The following is a 24,629-nucleotide window of genomic DNA, read 5'->3' on the forward strand; positions in this document are numbered from 1 at the left end:
TTGAAAAATTACAGCCATTATAGACCGTCAACTATTAAGAGTATACCACCAACATACAAACTATCAAAGCCAAGATAACTGAGTTGCATGTGACAGAAGTTGGCATTTTACCCTCATCTTTCCGAACAAAGAGTCCTTCATAAACAGGCAAGTTAATTCCCACGACAACGGCACATAATCCAACCTGCATCGCCAAATGATCCAGCACTCTTGTCCCAGAATCCATAAACATTGTCCTCAAACTCCAAAACAACCCCAAAAGGTTGATCATGGCAATAAACGCCAAACCTGTAAACATGCCTGAATCACTGCCAAACTCCATAACATGATTCTTGTATCTCTCCAACACAACCTTGTCAACCACCTTCGGGGTGACCGTGAATCCCAGCTCAGACAACCCAAGTTGCCCAAGAAGCGTGTCTAAAAATGCGAGCAAGTAGGATGTTGTGCGTTTAAAAAGCCACATCCGTTGCTCATTCCACCACCCTTTCACACTCCCTCCACAGAAAACAAACTCACATAAACTATATATGTACCGAATTATGATCACATACAAAAATGGCAGTATCCATAAGCTAGACACAATTGGAAACAAGGGTATGTTTTTAAGCAGACAGAGCTGTGGGATGATTACATAGGCTAAAGTGGGCAGACAGTTTGGAGCCCACAATAAGTAAAGTGTGTATGCCATCTGAAGTGTGAAGGGGATTCTTTTATACCCGTATATAAAAGGACAACATTTTGAGACTAGTATACTGAATTGGCCTTCAGACCATCTTTTATGCTGCACTAATATGTCTAACAGTGTCGTGGGTGCGATTCCTACAAATGCCTTCTTTTCTGGATTAAGGTATGCAGATTTCCAGCCTCGGCACTGTATTGCTAAACCTGTAACAAAGTCTTCTGTTGGAAAACCATACTTTAGACCAACCTCTTTTCCCCACTGTGTGTCCTTCTCATAGGTACAACTTGCGAACGGTTTGCATCTTTCTTGGAGGACACCCGTGCTTTCTTGTTCATTTATGGTGTTTTCTGTATTCCATTCTTGTTTAAAGATCTTGGAGTATTTGTCTCCACAAAGCGCGGTTCTTCTGTGGAAGCATCCACTACCTATATAGCAAGGTCCTCCATTAGCATCCATGCCTCCCATTTCCAACTATTTAATAACAATAAGACAGTAAAAAACATATGATCATATAAATTTGTAAGAAGTGCAAGAGTAGTTTGCAGACCTCGTTAGGTACTCTAAAACAGCTTGCATACAGATCATGTGTTGTGATGTTATATGAACTTTGAGGAAACTGTACATAAGCAATCTTGTTTCCATTCTCTTCATCCAAGAAACAACACATAGCATCTCTCACTGTTTCTGAATTGTTGGAGTACACATCACAATCTACAGTCAGAATAATTGGACTATTGCTTATCACCGACGATACCCTAATCTGTTCATGTCAGTTACTTCACTTATCACAGACATCTTAATATTAAAGAACATTCAAAGCGCCGGATACCATACCAGTGCATTCAAAGCGCCGGCCTTAAAATTGTGACTGTAATGTGTTCTCTTCTCTCTTGCTACGTATACCAGCTTTGGCAACATCTGCCCTTCAATGTCTACTGACATTGAGCTCTTGCCATCAATCAATATCTATGTTGGACAAAAAAGAATATTACAAAGGGTTATAATATAGGCAAAACCACCAAAATGACCATTTTGACTGGCAAGTTTGACGCAATAGCCAAAACTTTTTTCTTTTACATAAGTCTCTTAACGATTTTCTTATTTTTACTTAATTGTTTTAGCCAACCGAAGCTTCCACATAGCACACTTTGCTGTGCTGGCACCACATATTTTCACATGGCGCAGCAGAATGGCCTACTGCGCCAAATGGAAATCTGCTATGCAAGGTTGAAATCTGTTGCACCGAGATTAAAATATACCGAGACTTTTTAAACACTGTTTGATTGAAAAATTTTGAAACGCCAAGACTATGTTGTCAAACTCATTGGTCAAGATAGCCATTTTGATGATATTCACTAATGCAACTGATTAAATCTTTTAACCAATCCAACACACAAATTCATATACTTGAACAATAGCCTGGTGATCAGAAGAAGTTGTATCAGAGTTCCACTCATGAAACCCTTTGTGCATCTCTCTTGTTTCCTGGGACACTCCGCCCATTCTAGTCGCTGCTTCGATTCGATCTTGCATTTGGTTAAACAGTTTCTGCATACATATTAGCTCAAAATATTTATCTCAACTTACACAAAACAAGAAACCAAAAAGATCAAACCTTTATGAGCAACCGATCATGGGAAAACTGCAAATCATCCAACACCTCATTCGGGTCTTCAACATTCGAAAAACATGCGCCCGGGGATGTTGTTTTAAGTCCAAACTTCCTGCAAAAGGGCAGCCAATGTCTTGCAAACGCAGAAGCTTCCAACAAAGCATAAAACATTAACTCCGAACCCGCATCATCATCGGATAGATAAACAGTTAGCTTCTCAGGTGGATAATCATAAGCTAACACTGATAACACAGTGTTGATCACCATGACAGGTGGCTCAATGTTTATATCTGCTGTGCACAGAAAGACATCAACAGCCGGAGGAAAAGTAAGCCTTTGTTTAAAAGTTGACCGAGTTATTGGGTTCCAGCGCACAGACTGAGAGAGAATCCAATAGAGACCGAACCAGAGTTCAGAGAGTGACATGATGAGCCAAACCCATCTGCCGGTGGCTGGAAAATGGGAAAGTCTGTAAACCCATATGAGACATATGCTGACTAACACTGAGGTGGCATATAGTTGATAAACCAAGCGTCCTTTGAGTGGTTTTGTTTCAGATAGAGGAAGAGAGCAGTGCTGGTCAACGTCTCTTACCATTGTCTCTGTTGATATATTGATGGGTGGGAGGGTAGGTATGATTTGGATACTCTTGAAAGTAATAGTGTCTGTTTCTGAAAAAAGAACATTTTATTTTTTTCTTCAATGTGAGAAGACTAATTATAATTTATTTCTCTTACCTCTTACCAAATAATATTTTATTGCTTAATGTAAAACTTATTGTGTCATAAACGATATCTAATCAACTATACTAATAACAGAAAATAATAAGGATAATATAGTGGTCTCATATTTATTCTTATCCTAATCGTTATTCGTATTCAGTCTTCCTATTTATAGGTTACGGGATAAAACCATTTTAGTAAATAGGTTATAATTTTATTTTCAGTTCTCTAATTTCTCATCCCGTTCAAAATAATTTTGACAGATGAGTTATAACTAATTTCTCATCTTATTATCCTACTTATCCATGTGCCATAGGCCAAAACAATTTTAACAAATGAATTATAATTTCATTCTAATTCTCTAATATGTCTTATAAATCATAGCTATCCATTGGTAATAAGTTGAAACAATTTTGACAAATGTTGTTTATAAAAAGATTTTTTTTTAATTTGTAAATTTGAGATTCTAGACTTTCTATTGTTTGTACTATATATTTTTTCCTTTTTACCTTTATTTTAATTCATTTATTTCAAATAACAAACCTTATTTATTCTTATTACTAGGATATAGCCCGTGTAATACACGGGTAGTTAAAAAATATAACAAAAAAGTTAAATTTAATAATATATGTAATAACATACCATGCCGTCTCAAAGGCATATTAAAATATATTTATATGTCTAAAAATATGTTTAGTACAACATATTTTTATCTTATGGATTCATAATAACATACCTTATGGAAAAATGATTTTGTTTTAATAGTATAAATAGGTAGATTAAAATTAAATAACTTATTAGGTGTAAATTATAATTCTGAAAATTTTTGAGGTGAAATTCTCTATGAATAGCTTAATTAATTAAATGCCATATGAAAACTATGTGTTGCTTTAATATATAGTTAGATTGACAAATCCCGTGTTATGAATATACAAATAAGAATTATGTATAACAAACTTGTAAGTGTATAAATATGTACACCTATCTAAAAAATAAACTATTTTTGGTTAGTTTACGGACAATAGAAATGGGATGAGAAATTGGTTAGCTAGAATTAAATGTTCGAACTTTAAAGGGCAGAGAGAGAATAAATCAAGAAATTCAAGATATCATATGTATTTGGCTTGTGAATTGGAGGTGTTTGTTTTTTCATATGCTAACGGTAAAAGATTTTGCGCCACATATATACATGCATGAATAATATATATATAAAATACCCGAGAATGTCTCCAAAACCTCATGATCGTCCTCTCCCTTCGCAAGTTTCTTTCAAAACAACATCATATTCGTATCAATAATACAAGAAGATGTTTCTAAATTTAGTAACACCACCCTCTTCCTCTTCCTCATCCACCCTAATGATATGCCAAAAAAGAACAATCTTGAGCTTGTGTATGTTATCTTTCTCCCATAAAAGCAGACTGGCCTTCTTTCGCCATCCTCCTGTTATTCACGTCTCTCCCATTTCAATCATCCTGTTATTCCCGATCTTGTCCCATAAAATTTTGGTCAAGCCCCCGATCACCCCTAATGAAAATAGACTATGGTCCGCCACTAGGTAGAAGAAAGAGAGAATCTTGATTCCTTCAGTTTTTTTTTTCTTGCATTCTTGTTCAGGATGAGGCATTTTGCTACGTAAAACAAGACGCAGCGTGAAAGATTTGTTAAGGATCCGACCAGGAACGTCTGAGTCACGACACGAGGACAAAATTTAGCTTTCAAGGTACGTACCTAGAGAATATATTAGTTGGCATTTATTGATATATCAATATCATAATTAAATGATATGATATTATGATTTGATCAACTTTTCCATGTTATTACTATCGTTGTATACATGTATTCATATAAATAGTTGATATGTGATGCACATAATTTTACGGGTTTTTCATTAGTTTATAAATTCCCAAATATGCTCATATGTGAAATATAATAAATGCATCAAACAAGTTCTTACTTGTTTCCTTTTTTAGGGTTTTATATAATAAGATCTAGTGATAGTTTTGAGTTATATGCATCACAGGGGGTGGATAGCAGGAGGCAATGTTTGGTTTTCAAGTAAGAACTCGCCAAAATGTGGCCACTTCTCCGACTCGAGGAATCTCAGTTTCTCCAGGGGTATCAACCACTGCAAGACAAGCAATAGGTTCTCCCAAAGGTTCACCTAATAATGCAGGCGCTGTTGGTGAGGTCGATACAAGCGCACCCTTCCAATCTGTTAAAGCTGCTGTCAATATATTTGGAGTAGCATCACCTAGATCAGCAAGACCTAGAAAAACTGGTGAAGAGGTATGCATATATGCATACAAACACATCTAGCTATGAGATCTTAATGTTGTTGGTGAATACTTAATACGCAGACCATTATACGGAGCTCCTTTTATAGGGAAAACTGAAACTAAAAACTTACATGTGATAACTAAGGAATTAATGCGACGACTAATAAATTGCATGATTTGGTGATGACTAAAGATTTTATTATTAAATGAAAACTCAAGAATATCTTTGATCAGTTTGACATTTATGGCCCCTTTTTTCACACGTATGCCACACTATCACCGATCCATGTAGTATTACGTTAAATAAGTTATTTATTGCCCTCAACTTTTGATTGAATATGGTAATATGCATATTGACAGAGGGATTTGGAGAAGGAGGCACATCTACATTGGACACTAAAGGAGCTTGACAGGTTTAAAGAGCTTTTAAAAAATGCAGAAAGTACAAAAGCTCAAGCACGCAGCGACTTAGAAAAGACCAATACGTCAATGCAGGAGCTAACTAACAAGCTACATATGATAAGTGAAGAGAAGCAATCAGCAACGGAGACAGCAGAGGCTGCAAAGGTTCGAGTTCAAGAACTTGAACAATCGAAATCGAAGCAAAGCCAAGTAGTTAATGGATGGAAAGAAGAAGCCGATGCTGAAAGAAATCGGTATAAAACGTCCATTAATGAACTTATTTCAATCAAGCAAGAACTCACTAGCCTCAAACAAGATTTTGATGCTGCTTTAAAAGCTAAGTTGGCTGCTTTTCAACAGGCTGCAGATGCACAACATGCTGTAAAAGTTAACCAACAGAAAATGGTTGAGCTCTCCAAAGACATTGCGAAGATGCGGGAAGCCCTTCACCGGGTCAATCTTACTTCTGAAAAAGCACACGAAGAACATGTTAATCTTATGGAAGAGAAAGAAGCGCGAGCTGAATCAATAAGAAAAGCAAAAGAAGAACTAGACATGAAGATTGAGTCATTGAGAAAAGAACATCAACTTTCAGAACTTAGAAATTTAAGAGACCAACTAGAAGAAACAAATGAAACAATTAATGTTTTAGAAGAACAGTTGAGTAACGTTCGTGTTGCAGATACGCAGGCGTTAGAAAAAGTTAAATTAGAAGTAGATGAAGCCAAATGGCGACTTGATGAAGTTAAACAAGAAGAGTCTTCACTTAGAGCTACGGTTGAAACATTAAAACATGCTCTTGAGACAGTAAAACGGGACGTTACATTGTCAAGAGAAGAAGACTTAAAACAGGAGCAACAACAAGCAGAACTAGACAAGATTAAACAGGAAATCAAAGAGGCTATGGTAGAATTAAACAAAGCAACAAATAGAATTCATGAATTAGAGTTAAAGATACATGAAACAAAAGCTGAAGCCGAAAAGGCAAAAAAGGAAGAAGAGGAAATGAAGAAACAAGAACAAGCATTTATAAAACAAGCAGAACAGTCTTATAATTCCAACAAAGAAGCAGAAGAGAAGCTGGAGGTTGCTCTTCGAGAGCTCGAAAAGGCGAAAGCTGCAGAAGAGCTTGCGAATGAACAAATAAGAAACAAGACTTCAAAGAAAGATGAAAGTTCTGCAAAGGATGAGAATAAGATTAGGCTGACAGCTCAAGAATACGAAGCTTTGAATAAGAAAATTAAGGAAGCAAAAAAAGCAGCCGATTCGAAAGTGGCAACCGCGATGTCACAGATGGAAACGATTAAGAAAAGAGAAAAACTAACACTTCAGAAGCTGGAGAAGAGCATGAAAGAAACTAAGGATATTGAAGCTGCACTAAGTGATGCTTTAAAAACAGCTGAAATGGCTGAAGCGGCAAAGCAGGCAATTGAAAGCGAACTAAAGGAGTGTAGAAATAGTGAACAGAATAATGAAGCTGTTAGTGATTTTAGTGCCACAGGCTGTTTTATGTAACTGAAATGAACATGAGTACCAATGAGAATTTAAATTATGGTCTGATGCAAGCGGGTATGTGTGGAGTGCGCACTTGCATGTAAGACTAATTTAAATTCAAATATATGTTAAGTGTTTACAAACATATTAATTATTAAATATTATATATCATGTGTGATTTTGAGTTAATAAAACACAGTATTTTATTAATTTACTAGCTTCAGAACCCTTGTAACGGGATTTGCCAAATGTTAAAATAAATAAGATGATTAATTTGAAAGAAACAAACAAAATTAAAGATAAAAGATAAATCAAATATATAGTACAAATAATAAGAAGTCTAGAATATAAATTTACAAATTTGAGAAAATCTCTTTATATACAACATTTGTAAGGCTTCTCGATTTGATGTGCTCTAATTAGATCGTTTGCCATCACCTTAATAACTCCCAGGATTACTAAAACCTATGGTTTAAAACTAAAAAAGACTTATTAAAAAGCCTTAAATTAGGCAAAAAGACAAACAAACTTTCCGCCAAACAGTTCACCGAACGTTCGGTTCGTTTACAGCCCTATCCCTAATATTTACCATTTGGCCTTGTTCAGTTGTTTGGCACTTTTCTTAACATCTGCAATCAAATTCTTCTCCTGTGTCTGCAAATCCTGCCTCTCTCTTTCTCTCTCTCTGATAGATTTATCAAGCATTCTCTTATTCTTCCGCAGAAGCCATGTTAGGGTTAGGGTTAGGGTTAGGAAGAAGCTAAGAGATAGGAAAAAACTGATTCTCTGGATAATCCTTTCAGGAACCGAATTAAGGTTCTTAAAACAAAACCATAATAACCAAAGTCATAAAACAAACCCACAAGAATAATAAAAGGCCATAACAGTCCCTGGCTCCAACAAACAATTAAAATAAATAAAAGCAAATTCCTAAACTTATCAAGACTCCCTCCTTAGCCACTTTTGTCCTCAAGAGTGAGCTCGGTGAAGTCCGGAAAACGCAGCTTCAATTCATCCAAGAATTCTCATGTAGCATCTTGAGTAGTCTGATCCTTCCAATGTATTAGCACCTTCATAGCTGCCCGGTTACCCCTCTTCACTAACTTGCGATCCAGCACCGCATACGGCTGAAGGATAAATCGTGCCTCCACCGGTAACGGGACAATCTTTTCCGGAGGCCCACCTGCATCCTTGAGCAACGACACATGGAAAACTGGGTGAATATAGGCCTCTTTCGGTAAGTCGAGTTTGTATGCCACCGCTCCCACCTTCTCCACAATCAAGAATGGCCCGAAATACTTAGGAGTGAGTTTCGAATGCTTATGGACCCGTAAAGAATTCTGCATATACGGTTGGAGCTTGAGATATGCCCACTGACCCGGTTCAAAATTCTTTCCGATCGGCGTTTATCCGCTTGTTGCTTCATGCGGTTTTGGGCTTTTAGAAGGGATTATTTTAGCACCCGAGCAGCCGCTTCTCTGTCTCGCATTACTTCGTCCACTTCGTGGTCAACTGCATCTTTAGGGATGTAAGGAATATGCAAAGGGGGTCGATAACCATAAAGAGCCTCGAACGGAGTTCGTTCCAACGATGAATGAAACGTGGTGTTATACCACCACTCTGTTAGCGGTACCCATTTGACCCATGTGCGTGGACGCTCCATAACCATACATCTTAAGTAACCCTCTAGACATCGGTTCACCACTTCGGTTTGCCCATCCGTTTGGGGATGGTACGCCGTTGACAGTTTGGCCTCGACTCCTTGAAGGTGCAAAAACTCTGTCCAAAACGAACTCAAGAAGATCGGATCACGGTCTGAGACGATGGAATTTGGGCACCCGTGTAACTTGTAGACATTGTCTAAGAAAATTTGAGCCACATCCTTTGCTGAAAAAGGATGACCCAACATCATAAAATGCTCGTATTTCATGAGCCGATCCACCACCACGAAGATAGTATCTTTACCCTTAACCTTCGGCAGCCCGCCGATAAAAACCATTTGATATATCTGTGAAAATCATATCCGGTACCGGTAGCGGTTGTAGAAGACCCGGTGATGCCACATTTTCACTTTTTGCCCGCATGCAAACATTACAACGCCTTAACACACGTCGTACCACCTTGTTTATTCCCTTCCAGAAAAACAACCCTTTAATCCGTTGTCCCGTGGCTCGGACTCCCGAATGCCCCCTACCGGCGATTCATGACACAATTTTACAATTCCTTCTCATAGGGCTACATCGTTGCCCACCACCATTCGATTTTCCCTAGTTAACCATTTCCCATTCCAACTGTACTTGGAGATGCCCCCATCACCTGTTACTTTTTTTTATCAATTGTTGCACGTCAATGTCATTCTTTTGGCTTTCTATTATCCGGCCTAAAAGAAGTGGTTCGATTTGTGAAACCGTTGTAACAAACAAATCCGTCCCTTGCACACGTGATAGGGCATCCGCCGCCACGTTCTCTCGCCCCTTTTTGTACTCTATGCAGTAATCATAACCCATGAGCTTTGCTAACCACTTATGTTGTGAGGGGGTGGTTACCTTCTGTGTAAGCAAGTGTTTGAGACTTTTCTGATCAGTACGAATGATGAATGGGCCCGTGATAAGGTAGTAATGCCACTGCTTCACTGCCATCATGATGGCTAATAACTCTTTCTCGTACACCGATAAAGCATATTGTCTTGGTGATAGAGCTCGGGATAAAAAGGAAACCGGGTGCCTATCCTGCATCAGAACTGCACCTATTCCACCCACGGATGCATCGGTCTCGACCACGAATTGCTTGGTGTGGTCTGGTAGCACAAGAACCGGTGCCGATGACAGGGCACTCTTGAGTCTATCGAACGCGTTTTGTGCCTCGGAACCCCATTTGAACGCGTCTTTTTTCAGCAAATCGGTAAGTGGCCTGGCAATCATCCCAAATGAACGTATAAACCGCCGGTAATACCCGGCTAACCCAAAAAAACCTCGGAGCTGTTTGACTGTTTTTGATATCGTCCATTGTTGCACTGCTTCAATCTTTTTCGGGTCTGTGCTCACTCCCTCTTTCGCTATAACGTGGCCGAGGTATTCAATTGCTTGTCCCCCAAATACACACTTTGATTCCTTAGCAAACAACTTGTTAGCTTGCATCATCGTAAGGACCCGTTCTAGATGCTGACAATGGTCTTCCTCGCTCCGGCTATATATGAGAATATCATCAAAAAAAACCAATACTCCCTTCCTAAGCATGGGCTTAAATATGTGGTTCATAAGGGCTTGAAACGTGGCGGGGGCGTTGGTTAGGCCAAAGGGCATAACGAGGAATTCATAATGCCCCTCGTGAGCGCGAAACGCTGTTTCAGATCGTAGATCCAACTTAGAAAAAATAGTCGCTCCTGCAAACTCATCTAATAATTCATCGATAAGTGGAATCGGAAATTTATCTTTTACCGTAGCTTCGTTGAGTCGCCTATAATCCATACACATTCGCCATTGGCCATCTTTTTTCTTTACAAGAACTACCGGGGCCGCAAAGGAGCTTTGGCTGTTCTGAATGACCCCCGAATCTAACAGCTCACGGGTGGTTTTCTCAATCACATCTTTTTGAACCGCAGGGTATCGATAAGGATGTATACTAATGGGCGTAGTACCTTCCTTCAACACGATCTTGTGGTCGAACTGGCGTTGAGGCGGTAAACCCGTGGGTACCTGAAAAACCTGTGGGAATTGTGCCACCAACTCTTTCCACCGGTTGGCTCCTTCTTGTTCACTCGGGACATTCACCACTCGAGAATGGTAGTCACCGTGTTCCCCATTGGTTAAATGTAAGCTAAATAACTGTAAGTCTCCTGCCCTCGCATGTTTGTTCACCTTCTCAAGGGAGCATACAGCAAACAAATTATTTTGCAATCCTTTTAGCTCATAACTCTTACCTGCTAATTCAAACTTCATCGTCATTTTTTGGAAGTTCCACAAAATATCATTCAACGGTAGGAGCCATTGCACCCCTAAGATCATATCATAACTTTCGAGGGGCAACAGTAGTACTTCAATTGTGAACCAATTTCCCTGCATGTTCCATTGGAAGTTTCGGCAAACTTGGGTACTAGTGAGTTTCTTTCCATCCGCCACCCCTACGGTCACCGGTGATATAGTCAGCACTTCACATTGTAACTTCCTTGCCAATCTGTCCTTAAGGAAGTTGTGTGTAGATCCCGAGTCGATAAGTATGTGCAGTTAACGGGTCCCCATCGATCCGCTCACCCGCATAGTCGAGTAAGATGGGATACCCGTTAAAGTATGGATAGAGATCTGATGTTCAGCTTCATCCTCTTTGTCGGATCCCACCTCTTCCACTGATACTTCCTCATCATCGTCGGCTTCGATGATATAAAGTTGCTTACGAGGTTTTGCGCATGTATGCCCGGGTACAAATTTTTCGGTGCACCAGAAGCACTCGCCCTTTGCCCTCTTTTGTTCCAACTCTTTACTAGTGAGACGACAGCGACTGTTTGCCAGTTTGGTTGTGAGGTTGGTGGCTCGGTTGGGGGTAGGTAGGAGAGGTAGTTTTGTGGCATTTGTGGGTGGCATAATTTTTGTGTTGCTGCTCTTTGGAGCTCCCCCGTTCCACTTCCCTCCAGCAAACTTCTCTTCCTAGGTCTCGTTATTTAGGGATTGGCTCTTGGCCAACCTATACGCCTCATGCAACGTACGTGGCTTAAACATCTTAACTGGTCCCCTAATGTCTGGTTTGAGGGCTTTAACGTAAAGACTCACTGCTTGGGTTTCAGTCAATGATACCTTGTCCAATAAGGAGTCGAAGGCAGTATTTAGCTCCGATAGCAAACCGGTTTGGGTTAGAGACGCCATTTCCTCCAGCGGGTCCTCAAACAACGCATCATAAAAACACGCTGAAATAGATCTGACATAATCATTCCACGGGATTTCTGCAACAGTAGCATTCCGTGTTTTCATGAAGCCTCGGTGCCATTGGAGTGTATCGCCCTCGAAGTGAACTGCCGCACACCGAAGTTTGGTCTCATCTGGGGTCTCATCCATTGAGAAAAAATGCTCGCAACGATAGATCCACCCCTCCACATCAACGCCCGAGAATTTAGGAAACTCAATCTTACTGATCTGAAAGGGTTTGGTACCTCTTGTCTCTGCATCGCCGCCAGAGAAGGAACCGAAGGAACTGCCTGAGGACTGAATGGTTTTATCACGAACTGCCTTCAAGATCTCATCCTGTTGCTTGGACGACTGTTCCTGCTGCTTCATGAGGGCTGATAAGGCGGCTTGGATGTCGTTGATGGCCTTGTCGTGGGACTTGAGGGTGTTGTCAACATCCTGGTTGCGAGTGTTGGTCATGGCGGCGAGGAGTTCCGATGAGAGATCGGAACGGCTCTGATACACTTGTTAGGGTTAGGGTTAGGAAGAAGCTAAGAGATAGGAAAAAAACGATTCTCTGGATAATCCTTCCAGGAACCGAATTAAGGTTCTTAAAACAAAACCATAATAACCAAAGTCATAAAACAAACCCACAAGAATAATAAAAGGCCATAATAGTCCCTGTCTCCAACAAACAATTAAAATAAATGAAAGCAAATTACTAAACGTATCAAGCCAATACGCCCATGTTCAAAACTGCACAAGAAAACTCTTGTTAATCATCACAATCAAGTCACTGAAGGAGCTTTGTAAATAATAATTATTATTCTAGCATATCAGATTCACCTATTTTGCTTAGCAGGGCCTACTTGACCAGTTTGGAGGCCTAAAGCGAAATTGAATTTCAGGGCCCTCTTCTAGAATTTCATTGCAACGTGAAGTGGGGTTTTCTTATATTCAGTGGTATTTTCGATATCAATTATCTTTAAAAAATAGCAAAAAGAATAAACCACGACTCAACAAATCAACTTTTAAAGAATGAATTTGGTATGCCTATGCTTATGCTTATGCTTTTAGTTGTCATTCAAAGGTACGCCATCTAAGAATTGCAAAATTTTGACTTTGTGGTGAAATTAGTCTATTCTTTTGCTCCAAAGACAATTTACATAAGAATTAGTAATGTTTGATCATATTTTGTGAAAAACCAATAACAATGCCTTTGATATTCAAAAATAAAAAAAAATAAATAAAAAATCCTTGTCCAATGTCCATTGTGCTACACAACAAATATAAATTGGTTTGACTTTCCAAAGTCGAACTTAGAGTTGAATGAAACTTTATCATAAAGGCTTTTGGAGTGGATTCACAGTTAGAAAATACATCACCAATGAATTAAACTAAAAACCCATTCGTTTGTAAGTTATGTCTATCGAATCAAATTGGTTTAGCCTTAAAATGATCTTAAAGGAATGTATAAAAATATATCTTTGCATGTAGAATGGAGCGTTTGGATTTCAGAACTATACATGACAAATTGATCGATTTGTTGAAGTGAGTTTCGGTTCGAGCAATTCATCAAACAGTTTTTGTGTATAAAAAAAACTATAGTGTTATTACGATGAGAATCGAACTATACAATGTGATTGTTATCTACTTATGAAACTAACATTATGCCTTTTTTGATGAATGAATATGTCGTTCCATTAGATTAGAGTAGGTAGATAACAAATATAATAGCCCTAGATGGGTTATTATATGATCCAATTTTGTTATGACCCAAATAACCCAATCGTTTTTGACCTATGAATAGTTGAAATTAATGAAAACAGAGTATTGAATTTTAGGTGGAAAACTTAGCCCGGATTAATAGTGTGAATGCCACACATCTCTCATTATCTTCTTTTGTTAGAAGAGAAGAGTAGGATAATATAAGATAAGATAAGATAAGATCGAAAGATCATGTGAGATTTATATCCCACATTCACACGGTGTATGATTATATGAAAAGAGTCGCCGGATTGTCACCCCAATATCTCGTGTTTGTTTGTTTGATATAATTGTTTGTTCCGTCCAGCCCAACAATTGGTATCAATTTATACCAAGTTCACACCAGGGTTCGAAGAAAGAGGTCGATCACAAGAGTTTGATCGTAGCAAGAAGGTTGAGATTTACAATTGACAGAAAGATTTGTTTGAAAGTGATTTTAAGCGGTGGCTACTTTGAATTCAAAAAAGAAAAGTAAAAGTTTTTTCTTAATTTTTCATCTTTTGCGAAGGCTGGTTGTATAGCCACCAACAACTGTTAGCAGTTAGGAATGAGCATGGATACTTCCAGTACTGATACTGAAAATTTGAAATATTCGGCATTGGTATTTCGTGCAAAATTCGGGAAATACTAGTACCGTACCGATACCGAAAACTCAAAACTTGATACCGATTCGATACCGAAAACACTCATCCCTATTTGCAATTGTTTTGTGTGTTCGAGATCACCTACTGCCCGTTATTTGATTCTTTGCAATTGCGAAAAAAAAGGTCAAGCAAGAAACCAAGAAGTTGATTATTTTTATTTTGTTTTTTTAGAGATAAAATAATTTTGTTTTTTTAGATAAAATAAAAGGAATCTCTCACTTGGATTTGATCGAGAGAGAAAAAAAAGTCTCAGGTAACAAGCAAGTTTAGGTTGATCAAGCAGCAAGAACACGAGCACAAGCAGGCCGATTTGTTTTTTTTTTAATCCATATTTTTAAAGCAAGTTCGCGTTTAAAAAGATTGTTTTCGGTAATCAAGAGTGTTATTCTTGATTATTTAAAGGAAGCAAGCAAGTAAGAAAGAAAAGAACAGTTTGTTGTGTTTGGTTATTTATTGCAGATTGGTTTCGAGATAGGGAATCAACTCCAATTGAAAGAGCAAACCATAAAAGAAAATGAATATAGGAAAGACACGATGGTGTTGGGGAACTTCCAGTATTGACGAAATCGAACTACAAAGTCTGATTGACCAAGATGGATGGATTTATGAAAGAATATGGCTTTTGAGACGTTACTGAACCTACAATCGGCGTAGCTATAGATGAAAGAAAAATGTACACAACATTGGGGTACATATGTCAAACCCTACCGGAAGATATCTTATTACAAGTTGGTATACTCATGAATGCTAAGGAAGTATGGCATGCTTTTAAGATTTCATTTCTTGGAATTGATTATATAAAAATGGTAGAAGATGAAAAGGCAGCTCAAGAAGCCGTTAAGAAAGAAAGATTGGATGAGATCGTCGAGAAAGAAAGATTGAATGCGACTATTCGAGAAGAACAAGTACGTAAGAAGGAAGCTCAGGAAGTTGTAGAGAAAGAAGCTTTGCAAGCTATTTTAGAAAGTGAAGAAAAAGAAAGATCGAATAAAAAAAGAATTTCTTCAAAAGAAGTAGAGAAGATGGTGAATCCTTATGCATGTTTTATTGATTTAAACAACCTTGAAGATATATTGTTGAGCATAAACGAAACAAGAAATCTGCTACCAATCATGATTACGAGAGAAGGACATGGTACTTAAATGAAAGGAATGATGTTGCTAACAAGTCTACAGATTTAGAACCATGTGTGAAAGTTAACATTCGAGCATTTGTTGATGAACGATCATAAACCGAATGAAAGGTTCGGAAGAAAGAAATAAAAACCCAACAAGGTCTGATAAAGAAAGAATAATTCCTCTGCAAGTGTGTCTGAGATCAATGTGGACGGTTTGAACGATTAACATGACGAACCTATTAAACAGGTTTGTTACAAGCAACTGAAAAGGAAGGGCAAAGACGAACCAATGATTAAAATTAAAGAGTTGAGAGTGTTATTGGGATTCAAGACCTTGGTGGTACAAATTCAAGATTAAAGGGGTGAATGAATGTTAATTTTGAATATTAGTAAAGTTAGGGGTTTATTTTGTAATGTTTTATTTCAATTAAATGAATTGTTATAGATTTAGGAAGGGTTTAATTATCTTGTAAATGAAATTAAATAGATCTATAAATAGGAGTCTAAAGTATTATTTTTAGTGAGTCTCTTCTCCTCGTAAGTTTGTTAAGTTCGTATGATTATATGAAAAGAATCGTGACTTCTCACCTAAATATCTTGTGTTTGTTTGATATTATACTCATATGGCTTTAATCATGCACTTGTGTGGTGTGTATTGCCATCGTGTGTGGTCCCTAGCAAGAGCAATGTTGGGTAAGAGAAACTTTCTATTGAGGATGAGAAAATTACCGTTTGAGTCCCTGTGGTCTTTAAGCGAAGTCAGTTTGAGTCCCTCGAAAAAAATGAACTGTTTGAATCCCTGACGTTTAAAAACTGAACATATTGAGTCCCTGCAACTTAACGGACGTTAATAATACATTAAATTGAAGGGTATTTTTGTAAATTTCTTATTCTATCCTATTTGCCCTAATTTACCATAACATATTACAGCCTATCTTCTTCACTCTTCACCCTCATATTACCTGTCGTCATCTTCTTCTTCAGTCTGCATCTATTTCGCCATGAAATACAGAACCATCATCTTCTTCTTCGGTCTTCGTCCGTGATACGTGAGTCTGAACCGTCATCTTCTTCTTTTGCGAAGGCTGGTTGTATAGCCACCAACAACTGTTAGCAGTTATGAATGAGCATGGATACTTCCAGTACTGATACTGAAAATTTGAAATATTCGGCATTGGTATTTCGTGCAAAATTCGGGAAATACTAGTACCGTACCGATACCGAAAACTCAAAACTTGATACCGATTCGATACCGAAAGCACTCATCCCTATTTGCATATGTTTTGTGTGTTCGAGATCACCTACTGCCCGTTATTTGATTCTTTGCAATTGCAAAGAAAAAGGTCAAGCAAGAAACCAAGAAGTTGATTATTTTTATTTTGTTTTTTTAGAGATAAAATAATTTTGTTTTTTTAGATAAAATAAAAGGAATCTCTCACTTGGATTTGATCGAGAGAGAAAAAAAAGTCTCAGGCAACAAGCAAGTTTAGGTTGATCAAGCAGCAGGAACACGAGCACAAGCAGGCCGATTTGTTTTTTTTTAATCCATATTTTTAAAGCAAGTTCGCGTTTAAAAAGATTGTTTTCGGTAATCAAGAGTGTTATTCTTGATTATTTAAAGGAAGCAAGCAAGTAAGAAAGAAAAGAACAGTTTGTTGTGTTTGGTTATTTATTGCAGATTGGTTTCGAGATAGGGAATCAACTCCAATTGAAAGAGCAAACCATAAAAGAAAATGAATATAGGAAAGACACGATGGTGTTGGGGAACTTCCAGTATTGACGAAATCGAACTACAAAGTCTGATTGACCAAGATGGATGGATTTATGAAAGAATATGGCTTTTGAGACGTTACCGAACCTACAATCGGCGTAGCTATAATGTACACAACATTGGGGTACATATGTCAAACCCTACCCGAAGATATCTTATTACAAGTTGGTATACTCATGAATGCTAAGGAAGTATGGCATGCTTTTAAGATTTCATTTCTTGGAATTGATTATATAGGAATGGTAGAAGATGAAAAGGCAGCTCAAGAAGCCGTTAAGAAAGAAAGATTGGATGAGATCGTCGAGAAAGAAAGATTGAATGCGACTATTTGAGAAGAACAAGTACATAAGAAGGAAGCTCAGGAAGTTGTAGAGAAAGAAGCTTTGCAAGCTATTTTAGAAAGTGAAGAAAAAGAAAGATCGAATAAAAAAAGAATTTCTTCAAAAGAAGTAGAGAAGATGGTGAATCCTTATGCATGTTTTATTGATTTAAACAACCTTGAAGATATATTGTTGAGCATAAACGAAACAAGAAATCTGCTACCAATCATGATTATGAGAGAAGGACATGGTACTTAAATGAAAGGAATGATGTTGCTAACAAGTCTACAGATTTAGAACCATGTGTGAAAGTTAACATTCGAGCATTTGTTGATGAACGATCATAAACCGAATGAAAGGTTCGGAAGAAAGAAATAAAAACCCAACAAGGTCTGATAAAGAAAGAATAATTCCTCTGCAAGTGTGTCTGAGATCAATGTGGACGGTTTGAACGATTAACATGACGAACCTATTAAACAGGTTTGTTACAAGCAACTGAAAAGGAAGGGCAAAGACGAACCAATGATTAAAATTAAAGAGTTGAGAGTGTTATTGGGATTCAAGACCTTGGTGGTACAAATTCAAGATTAAAGGGGTGAATGAATGTTAATTTTGAATATTAGTAAAGTTAGGGGTTTATTTTGTAATGTTTTATTTCAATTAAATGAATTGTTATAGATTTAGGAAGGGTTTAATTATCTTGTAAATGAAATTAAATAGATCTATAAATAGGAGTCTAGATTATTATTTTTAGTGAGTCTCTTCTCCTCGTAAGTTTGTTAAGTTCGTATGATTATATGAAAAGAATCGTGAGTTCTCACCTAAATATCTTGTGTTTGTTTGATATTATACTCATATGGCTTTAATCATGCACTTGTGTGGTGTGTATTGCCATCGTGTGTGGTCCCTAGCAAGAGCAATGTTGGGTGAGAGAAACTTTCTATTGAGGATGAGAAAATTACCGTTTGAGTCCCTGTGGTCTTTAAGCGAAGTCAGTTTGAGTCCCTCGAAAAAAATGAACTGTTTGAATCCCTGACGTTTAAAAACTGAACATATTGAGTCCCTGCAACTTAACGGACGTTAATAATACATTAAATTTGAAGGGTATTTTTGTAAATTTCTTATTCTATCCTATTTACCCTAATTTACCATAACATATTACAGCCTATCTTCTTCACTCTTCACCCTCATATTACTTGCCGTCATCTTCTTCTTCAGTCTGCATCTATTTCGCCATGAAATACAGAACCATCATCTTCTTCTTCGGTCTTCGTCCGTGATATTTGAGTCTGAACCGTCATCTTCTTCTTCGCGTCTGAACCGTCATCTTCTTCTTCGCTTGTCTTCGTCTGTGCTCGACTGCTCGCCTCCATCTTCTTCGATGAACCGTGGAGCGTGGAGGATACGTCTTCCCGACGAGGAATTTTCTGTCGACGCTTATCGTAAGTTCACTCTTTTGAACCAATAATAAAATTTACTGTCATAATAATTATTACTGAAATTTTTGGATTACATATGATATTTATAAACTTGACCCAATAATATAAGTTTGCTATTTACATTTTATATTGGTATTATTAGTTCAAATTAGAGATATGTTCAAATTTTAAACGAAGTTTGATTTATTTTTTTAATAATAATATAAGTTTAGTTGTTTAATGTCAACGCCTATCCCGAAAATCATTTAATATTTGTATATTTAATATTTGTGTTATTAGTTCAAATTATAAATAAAGTTTGATTTTTTTTTCTTTCAATTACAAATGATAATAACATGTTTACATTTAATATTTACCATGGAGGCGAGTTTTCTCAATTTCCTAGTAGAGCTTACGGGGGAGGTCGGTCGGTTTTCATCAACAATGTGGAGGTTGGAAAAATTGGTAAGGGTGATTTGGTCGATATGGCAAGGAATCTAGAATATCCTCCTAGCGAGTTACTTTACTTTCATTATAGAGAACCGAATGTGTGTATGGACTGGGGTATACATCCATTGTGTGATAAATTTGATTTTAAGAAAATATTTGATATTGTAAGAGGTGGAATTAAGGTGGTTGATATATATGTGGAACATGGGCATTCACGTGTGATAAACAATGTATCGTCTTTTTCCCATTTTGACTTTGCAAATGAAAAGAGGCACGAGGTAGATGAAGTTGATATAATGTACACATCAAATAGGTTGAATGAGGAAGATGGCAATGAAACCGACTCACATGAATCGAGTTCATATGAAATAGAGGATGATCCAGATTACACTATTGATGAAATTGGTTATGAGTATTTGGAAGATGTAGAAGTGAACATGACAGTCTTCAAAAATAATGTTGATACCGATGTCGTTGAAGTTTATAATGCCACGGATAATGCACTAGTTGATTATGAAGGCGACGAACATGAGAAAAGTCTCGAGTTTGACCTTGTGTATAGCGATGAAGATAATTCCACTGTGTTGAATACGGTGAAACAGAGGATAAGAAGGAAAGCAATTAGTGTTGGGCCTTGGAGTGATGCATGCCCATTCTATGTTGGTCAGTTAATTGAAGATAAAGATACGATGAACCAAATGGTTAAAGCATATGCAGTGGCATCAAGAAGAGAGCTTTACATTAAAAAAATGACAATATAAGGTATAGAGTAGTGTGTTTGGGTAAGAATCCTACTTTTATGAGAGGTGAGGGTTCAAACTTGCGAACTAGAGAAAACCTTAAGGCTCAAAGTGCAAAAAAAAAAGGAAAACTAAACCCACTTGTCCTTGGCAATGCAAATCTCAAGACCATCCATTTCAGATCAGTGGTGTGTGAAAACAATCTCCCACCAACATCAGTGTCTCCAAACTAGGGTTGTTGGGCTATACACTATGGGCACCATAACGAAGGAGATAGAGTCGGAAATTGAAACAAATCCTACAATCCCCGTGAAATCTCTGCAAGATAAAATCCAAAAGAAGCATCAGATCCATGTTTCCGAAGTGAAAGTAAGAAGAGCAAAGAAGATTGCTAATGATAAAAAAGATGGTGATTTTATACAACAATACGGTGTGCTAAGATCCTACCTTGAACAACTGATAAAAACCAACCATGGTAGCCATGTCAAAATATATGTGGAACCATGTCATGACCCTAGCAGCCCTACTAGGCAATTCAAGAGGGTCTATATATATGCTACGGTGCCACAAAGAAAGGTTTTCAAATGTTGGGAAGAGAATTTTTTGGGCTAGATGGATGTTTTATGAAAGGCCCATTTCCAGGTCAAATCTTAACTTCAGTAAGTATTGATGGTAACAGGTGTATTTATCCGGTTGCTTTTGCACTCGTGGAAGCTGAAACTCTACACTCATGGACTTGGTTCTTAGAGTGCCTTAGAGATACACTTGATTTGCCCACCGATGCTAACTTCACTTTTATTAGTGATCGTCAAAAGGTAATTTTTTAAGCTGTTTTGTTGCTAATAATTGCTGTTAATTTGTTGTTTTTTGATGCTGTTAGTGCTATTAATTGCTGTTTTTATGCTGTTATTCATGTTTTTTTAAGCTGTTTTGCTACTTTAGATGCTGATAATGCTGTTGTTGATGTTTTTTAAGCTGTTTTGCTGCTTTAGATGCTGTTAATGCTGTTATTGATGTTTTTTAAGCTGTTTTGCTGCTTTAGATGCTGTTAATGCTGTTATTGATGTTTTATAAGCTGTTTTGCTACTTTAGATGATGTTATTGTTGTTAATTGATGTTTTTTAAGCTGTTTTTTTATGTTTTTATTTGTTGTTTTTTTTATGTTTTAGGGCTTAATTCCAGCATTAGAAAAGGTGTTCCCTAGAGCCGAGCATCGGTTTTGCGTTAGACACATCCATGAGAACATGAAGAAGCAATGACAAGGAGATGTGTTCAAAAACATGTTCTTGAAAGCAGCTGGTGCCACTTCCATCCCTTACTATTTGAAAGCTATGGAGGAAATAAAGGAAACAGATGCTGCTTTATATGATTGGCTTATATGAAAGCAGCTGGTGCCACTTCCATCCCTTACTTTATATGATTGGCTTAACCAGATTTCAGCTAAAGCACGGTCAAAAGCCCATTTTTTAGGTAGGGCAAAGTCTGATATTCAAATAAACAATATGTGTGAGAGTTTTAACAAGCAATTGGTTGGAGCAAGGGACAAGCCTATCATCACGTGCTTAGAGTATATAAGAGAGTACATGACAAAGAGGATAGTTAATGTGAGAAAGATGGTGTCAAAGGCTGCAGGCTCTTTAACACCAAATGCTACAAAAATGTTTGAAAATATAAAGTCCGAGGCATCACAATTGACTGTTCTTATGGTGGATGCTCATAATTATCAGGTTAAATACTATTATAAAGTTGTTTTTTTTAATATTGATAGGTGAATAGTATAAGGTCTCAATGTGTGGTGAACGTGAAATACAGAAAATGTACTTGTAGGAAATGGGATTTGACAGGGATGCCGTGTAAACATGAAGTGGCGGCTATAAATGACATGGCTATTAATAATATGAATGTTGGCATACCCGAGGAATGGGTGTCTGAGGCTTACTGGTTAGATACACCCGAGAAAAAGGTGTATGATAACCAAATAATGCCAATCCCAAGTGAAGATTATTGGATGCCTTCACAAACACCAACAACACTCATTCCACCAAAACATCATAAACAGGTAACTCGTTAAAACTAGTGTTGTTAGATAATAAACAAGTTTAATTTTTACAAATAAGTGTGTCTTTTGCATAGATTGGGAGGCCAAAGAAAAAGAGAAACAAGTCATTGGATGAGAGGAGCAAGAAGTCTCTTAAGGATAAGAGGACAAAAAGAGTTGAAGAGGTGGAAAAAGTGTTTTCTAAGGGAGGTAAAACGACAAAAGAATGAGGCACGGTAAAATGCGGCAACTGTGGTTTAAGAGGACAAAAAGAGTTGAAGAGGTGGAAAAAGTGTTTTCTAAGGGAGGTAAAACGACAAAAGAAGGAGGCACGGTAAAATGCGGCAACTGTGGTGGTTTTGGTCATAATAGTAGAAGATGCACCGGTAATGGTGGGACAACAACTTCAAGTGAACACCGTGAATGATAGTATTGACTTTGTTGTGTTTTGGTAATGACTTTTGTGTTTTGTTAATGGCATTTTAGTATTTTGGTATTGACCTTTTGTTGTTACAACGTGGATGATGGTATTGACTTTTTTTGTGTTTTGATAATGACTTTTTTGTGTTTTGTTAATGACATTTTAGTATTGATAACTTTTATAACTTTTAAATGCTAGATGTTTTGTTGGCATTGACTTTATGCCGTGCATTTTAAACACATACAAAGTAACAAAACCACTTTCTTTTGGCAAAGAAGCCCAATCATACTGCTGCTCATTATTTGGTCAACCATTGACTTCATTTGTTCAGCTTCAAGTTTCACCTGCTGCTCATTATTTGGTCCGCTTCCATTTTAACTTTAACAACTTTTGGATGGTTGTAACAATGTTGCGTAGTACAAAATATATGTAAATAGAGTCAACCCAAACGACTACAATTATAAATTCAACCATTACATGTTTAGACCGTATAAATACAACAACATAAGAACTCAAAACATACAAACACAAACAAGGAAGAACATCCAACTAATTCCTAAAACAATCTTCAATTTTGTGACTTCCTTAGCTTTGGTTCTCGCATACTCGTCTTTCTTATTCATACTCTTGACCAATGCGGGGATCCTTTCACAGCCGGGACAAGTAGGAGTATCTGCCCACTTTAACCATCCGCAAGAACCCTTCTGTATTAAACAACAATAATCAACATTTTATACATGAAAAAACATTTTATTTTCGATAAAATTATAAAAATATATCTACTTTTATAATATCTCAGCCACAACTGTAAACCAAACAACCAAGTTTGGTTTAAAACCGTGAAACCGCCCAAACCGGTCAACGGTTCGGTTTCACGGTTGGTTCCCTTTTTTGATTTTCGGTCGGTTGGTATGTGTGTGTATAACTGTAGATATGTTATGTGTGTGTAAACTGTAGATATATTATATTGGGCTCAACAAGTTAGCTCCTACCATGTTAATTAAATTATAATAATCTATAAATAAAGCCTATTGGTTTATTCTACTGGACAATTCCCGTATTATTTACAAGGCTCTATCTATTATGATCTTGTTAGCTCCTTCCAGTTTGGAATCACCACTATAAAAACGTGAAACCATCCTGCTCGTCAATTTGGTTTCGTGGTCGGTTATTTTAAAATTTGTTTTGATTTGTCGGTTTAGAAAACTTCAAACCGTATCAAATGTTATGGTTTACGTTTAGAGTCAAAACCGGACAGGACCGTAAGATTTCATTCATAATTAACCTCAATAACTGCTAATTTCAATCAATTAAGATAAAAACAACTAATTTAAGATATTTGAGTATTGTACTTACACAGCAAGGGAATCGACGACCGGGGTTAGCATCCGTCCGGGACATACGATAGCACGTATCTGACTATCTGCACCACAAGAGCAAAACAATTCTGATGAACCAATAGCATGTGACCTCGATTTTGCCGACGAAAAGGATGAGAACTGTGACATTTTGACTCCAATTGAAGACGAAGAAGAAGAAACAAGTACTTAGGGCTCCAATTGAAGCTTCGAAAAATCAGTCAGCTCCAATTGAACCAGCGAAACAAGAACCACGGAAGAAGATGAATCTGAAATTAGGGTATCAATATTTTTCTTCAAACTTATAAGGGAAAATATGATAGAACGGTAATCAACTTTCACGTGAATCTATATTTTCTTCAAATCGGGTTATTAAATCTTCAAATCAAGACTCACCGATTTTTTTGTGCGTCAAGAAAGAAATGGAGTATAAGATGTGGGGGTCGGAATTTGCAATATATGTAGTTAAATTTTTAAAAAATTAAAAAACGTTAATTATATTAAAATTTAAAAATAA

At 37.2% G+C, this 24,629-nt stretch overlaps 2 protein-coding genes across 2 annotated transcripts; one reads left to right on the plus strand and one right to left on the minus strand.

Moving 5' to 3' along the window:
• Window positions 1-34: 34 nt before the first annotated feature.
• On the minus strand, window positions 35-2,894 carry LOC143557722 (cellulose synthase-like protein E6). Its single transcript, XM_077046727.1, has 5 exons — window positions 2,301-2,894; window positions 2,093-2,233; window positions 1,520-1,651; window positions 1,233-1,445; window positions 35-1,156 (listed from the first exon to the last, which is right to left on the minus strand). Exons 1-5 carry the CDS (start codon window positions 2,892-2,894, stop codon window positions 35-37), a joined length of 2,202 nt encoding a protein of 733 aa, XP_076902842.1.
• A 1,822-nt stretch (window positions 2,895-4,716) lies between these two features.
• LOC143557723 (WEB family protein At5g55860-like) lies at window positions 4,717-7,215 on the plus strand. The gene is made up of 3 exons (XM_077046728.1): window positions 4,717-4,742; window positions 5,043-5,308; window positions 5,659-7,215. Exons 2-3 carry the CDS (start codon window positions 5,063-5,065, stop codon window positions 7,213-7,215), a joined length of 1,803 nt encoding a protein of 600 aa, XP_076902843.1. The 5' UTR covers window positions 4,717-4,742; window positions 5,043-5,062.
• Window positions 7,216-24,629: the final 17,414 nt, after the last annotated feature.

This window comes from Bidens hawaiensis, unplaced genomic scaffold (assembly GCF_021521415.1).
Source record: "Bidens hawaiensis isolate Kalapana, Puna unplaced genomic scaffold, B.hawaiensis_p1.1 tig00019091_1, whole genome shotgun sequence".
Lineage (NCBI taxonomy): Eukaryota > Viridiplantae > Streptophyta > Magnoliopsida > Asterales > Asteraceae > Bidens > Bidens hawaiensis.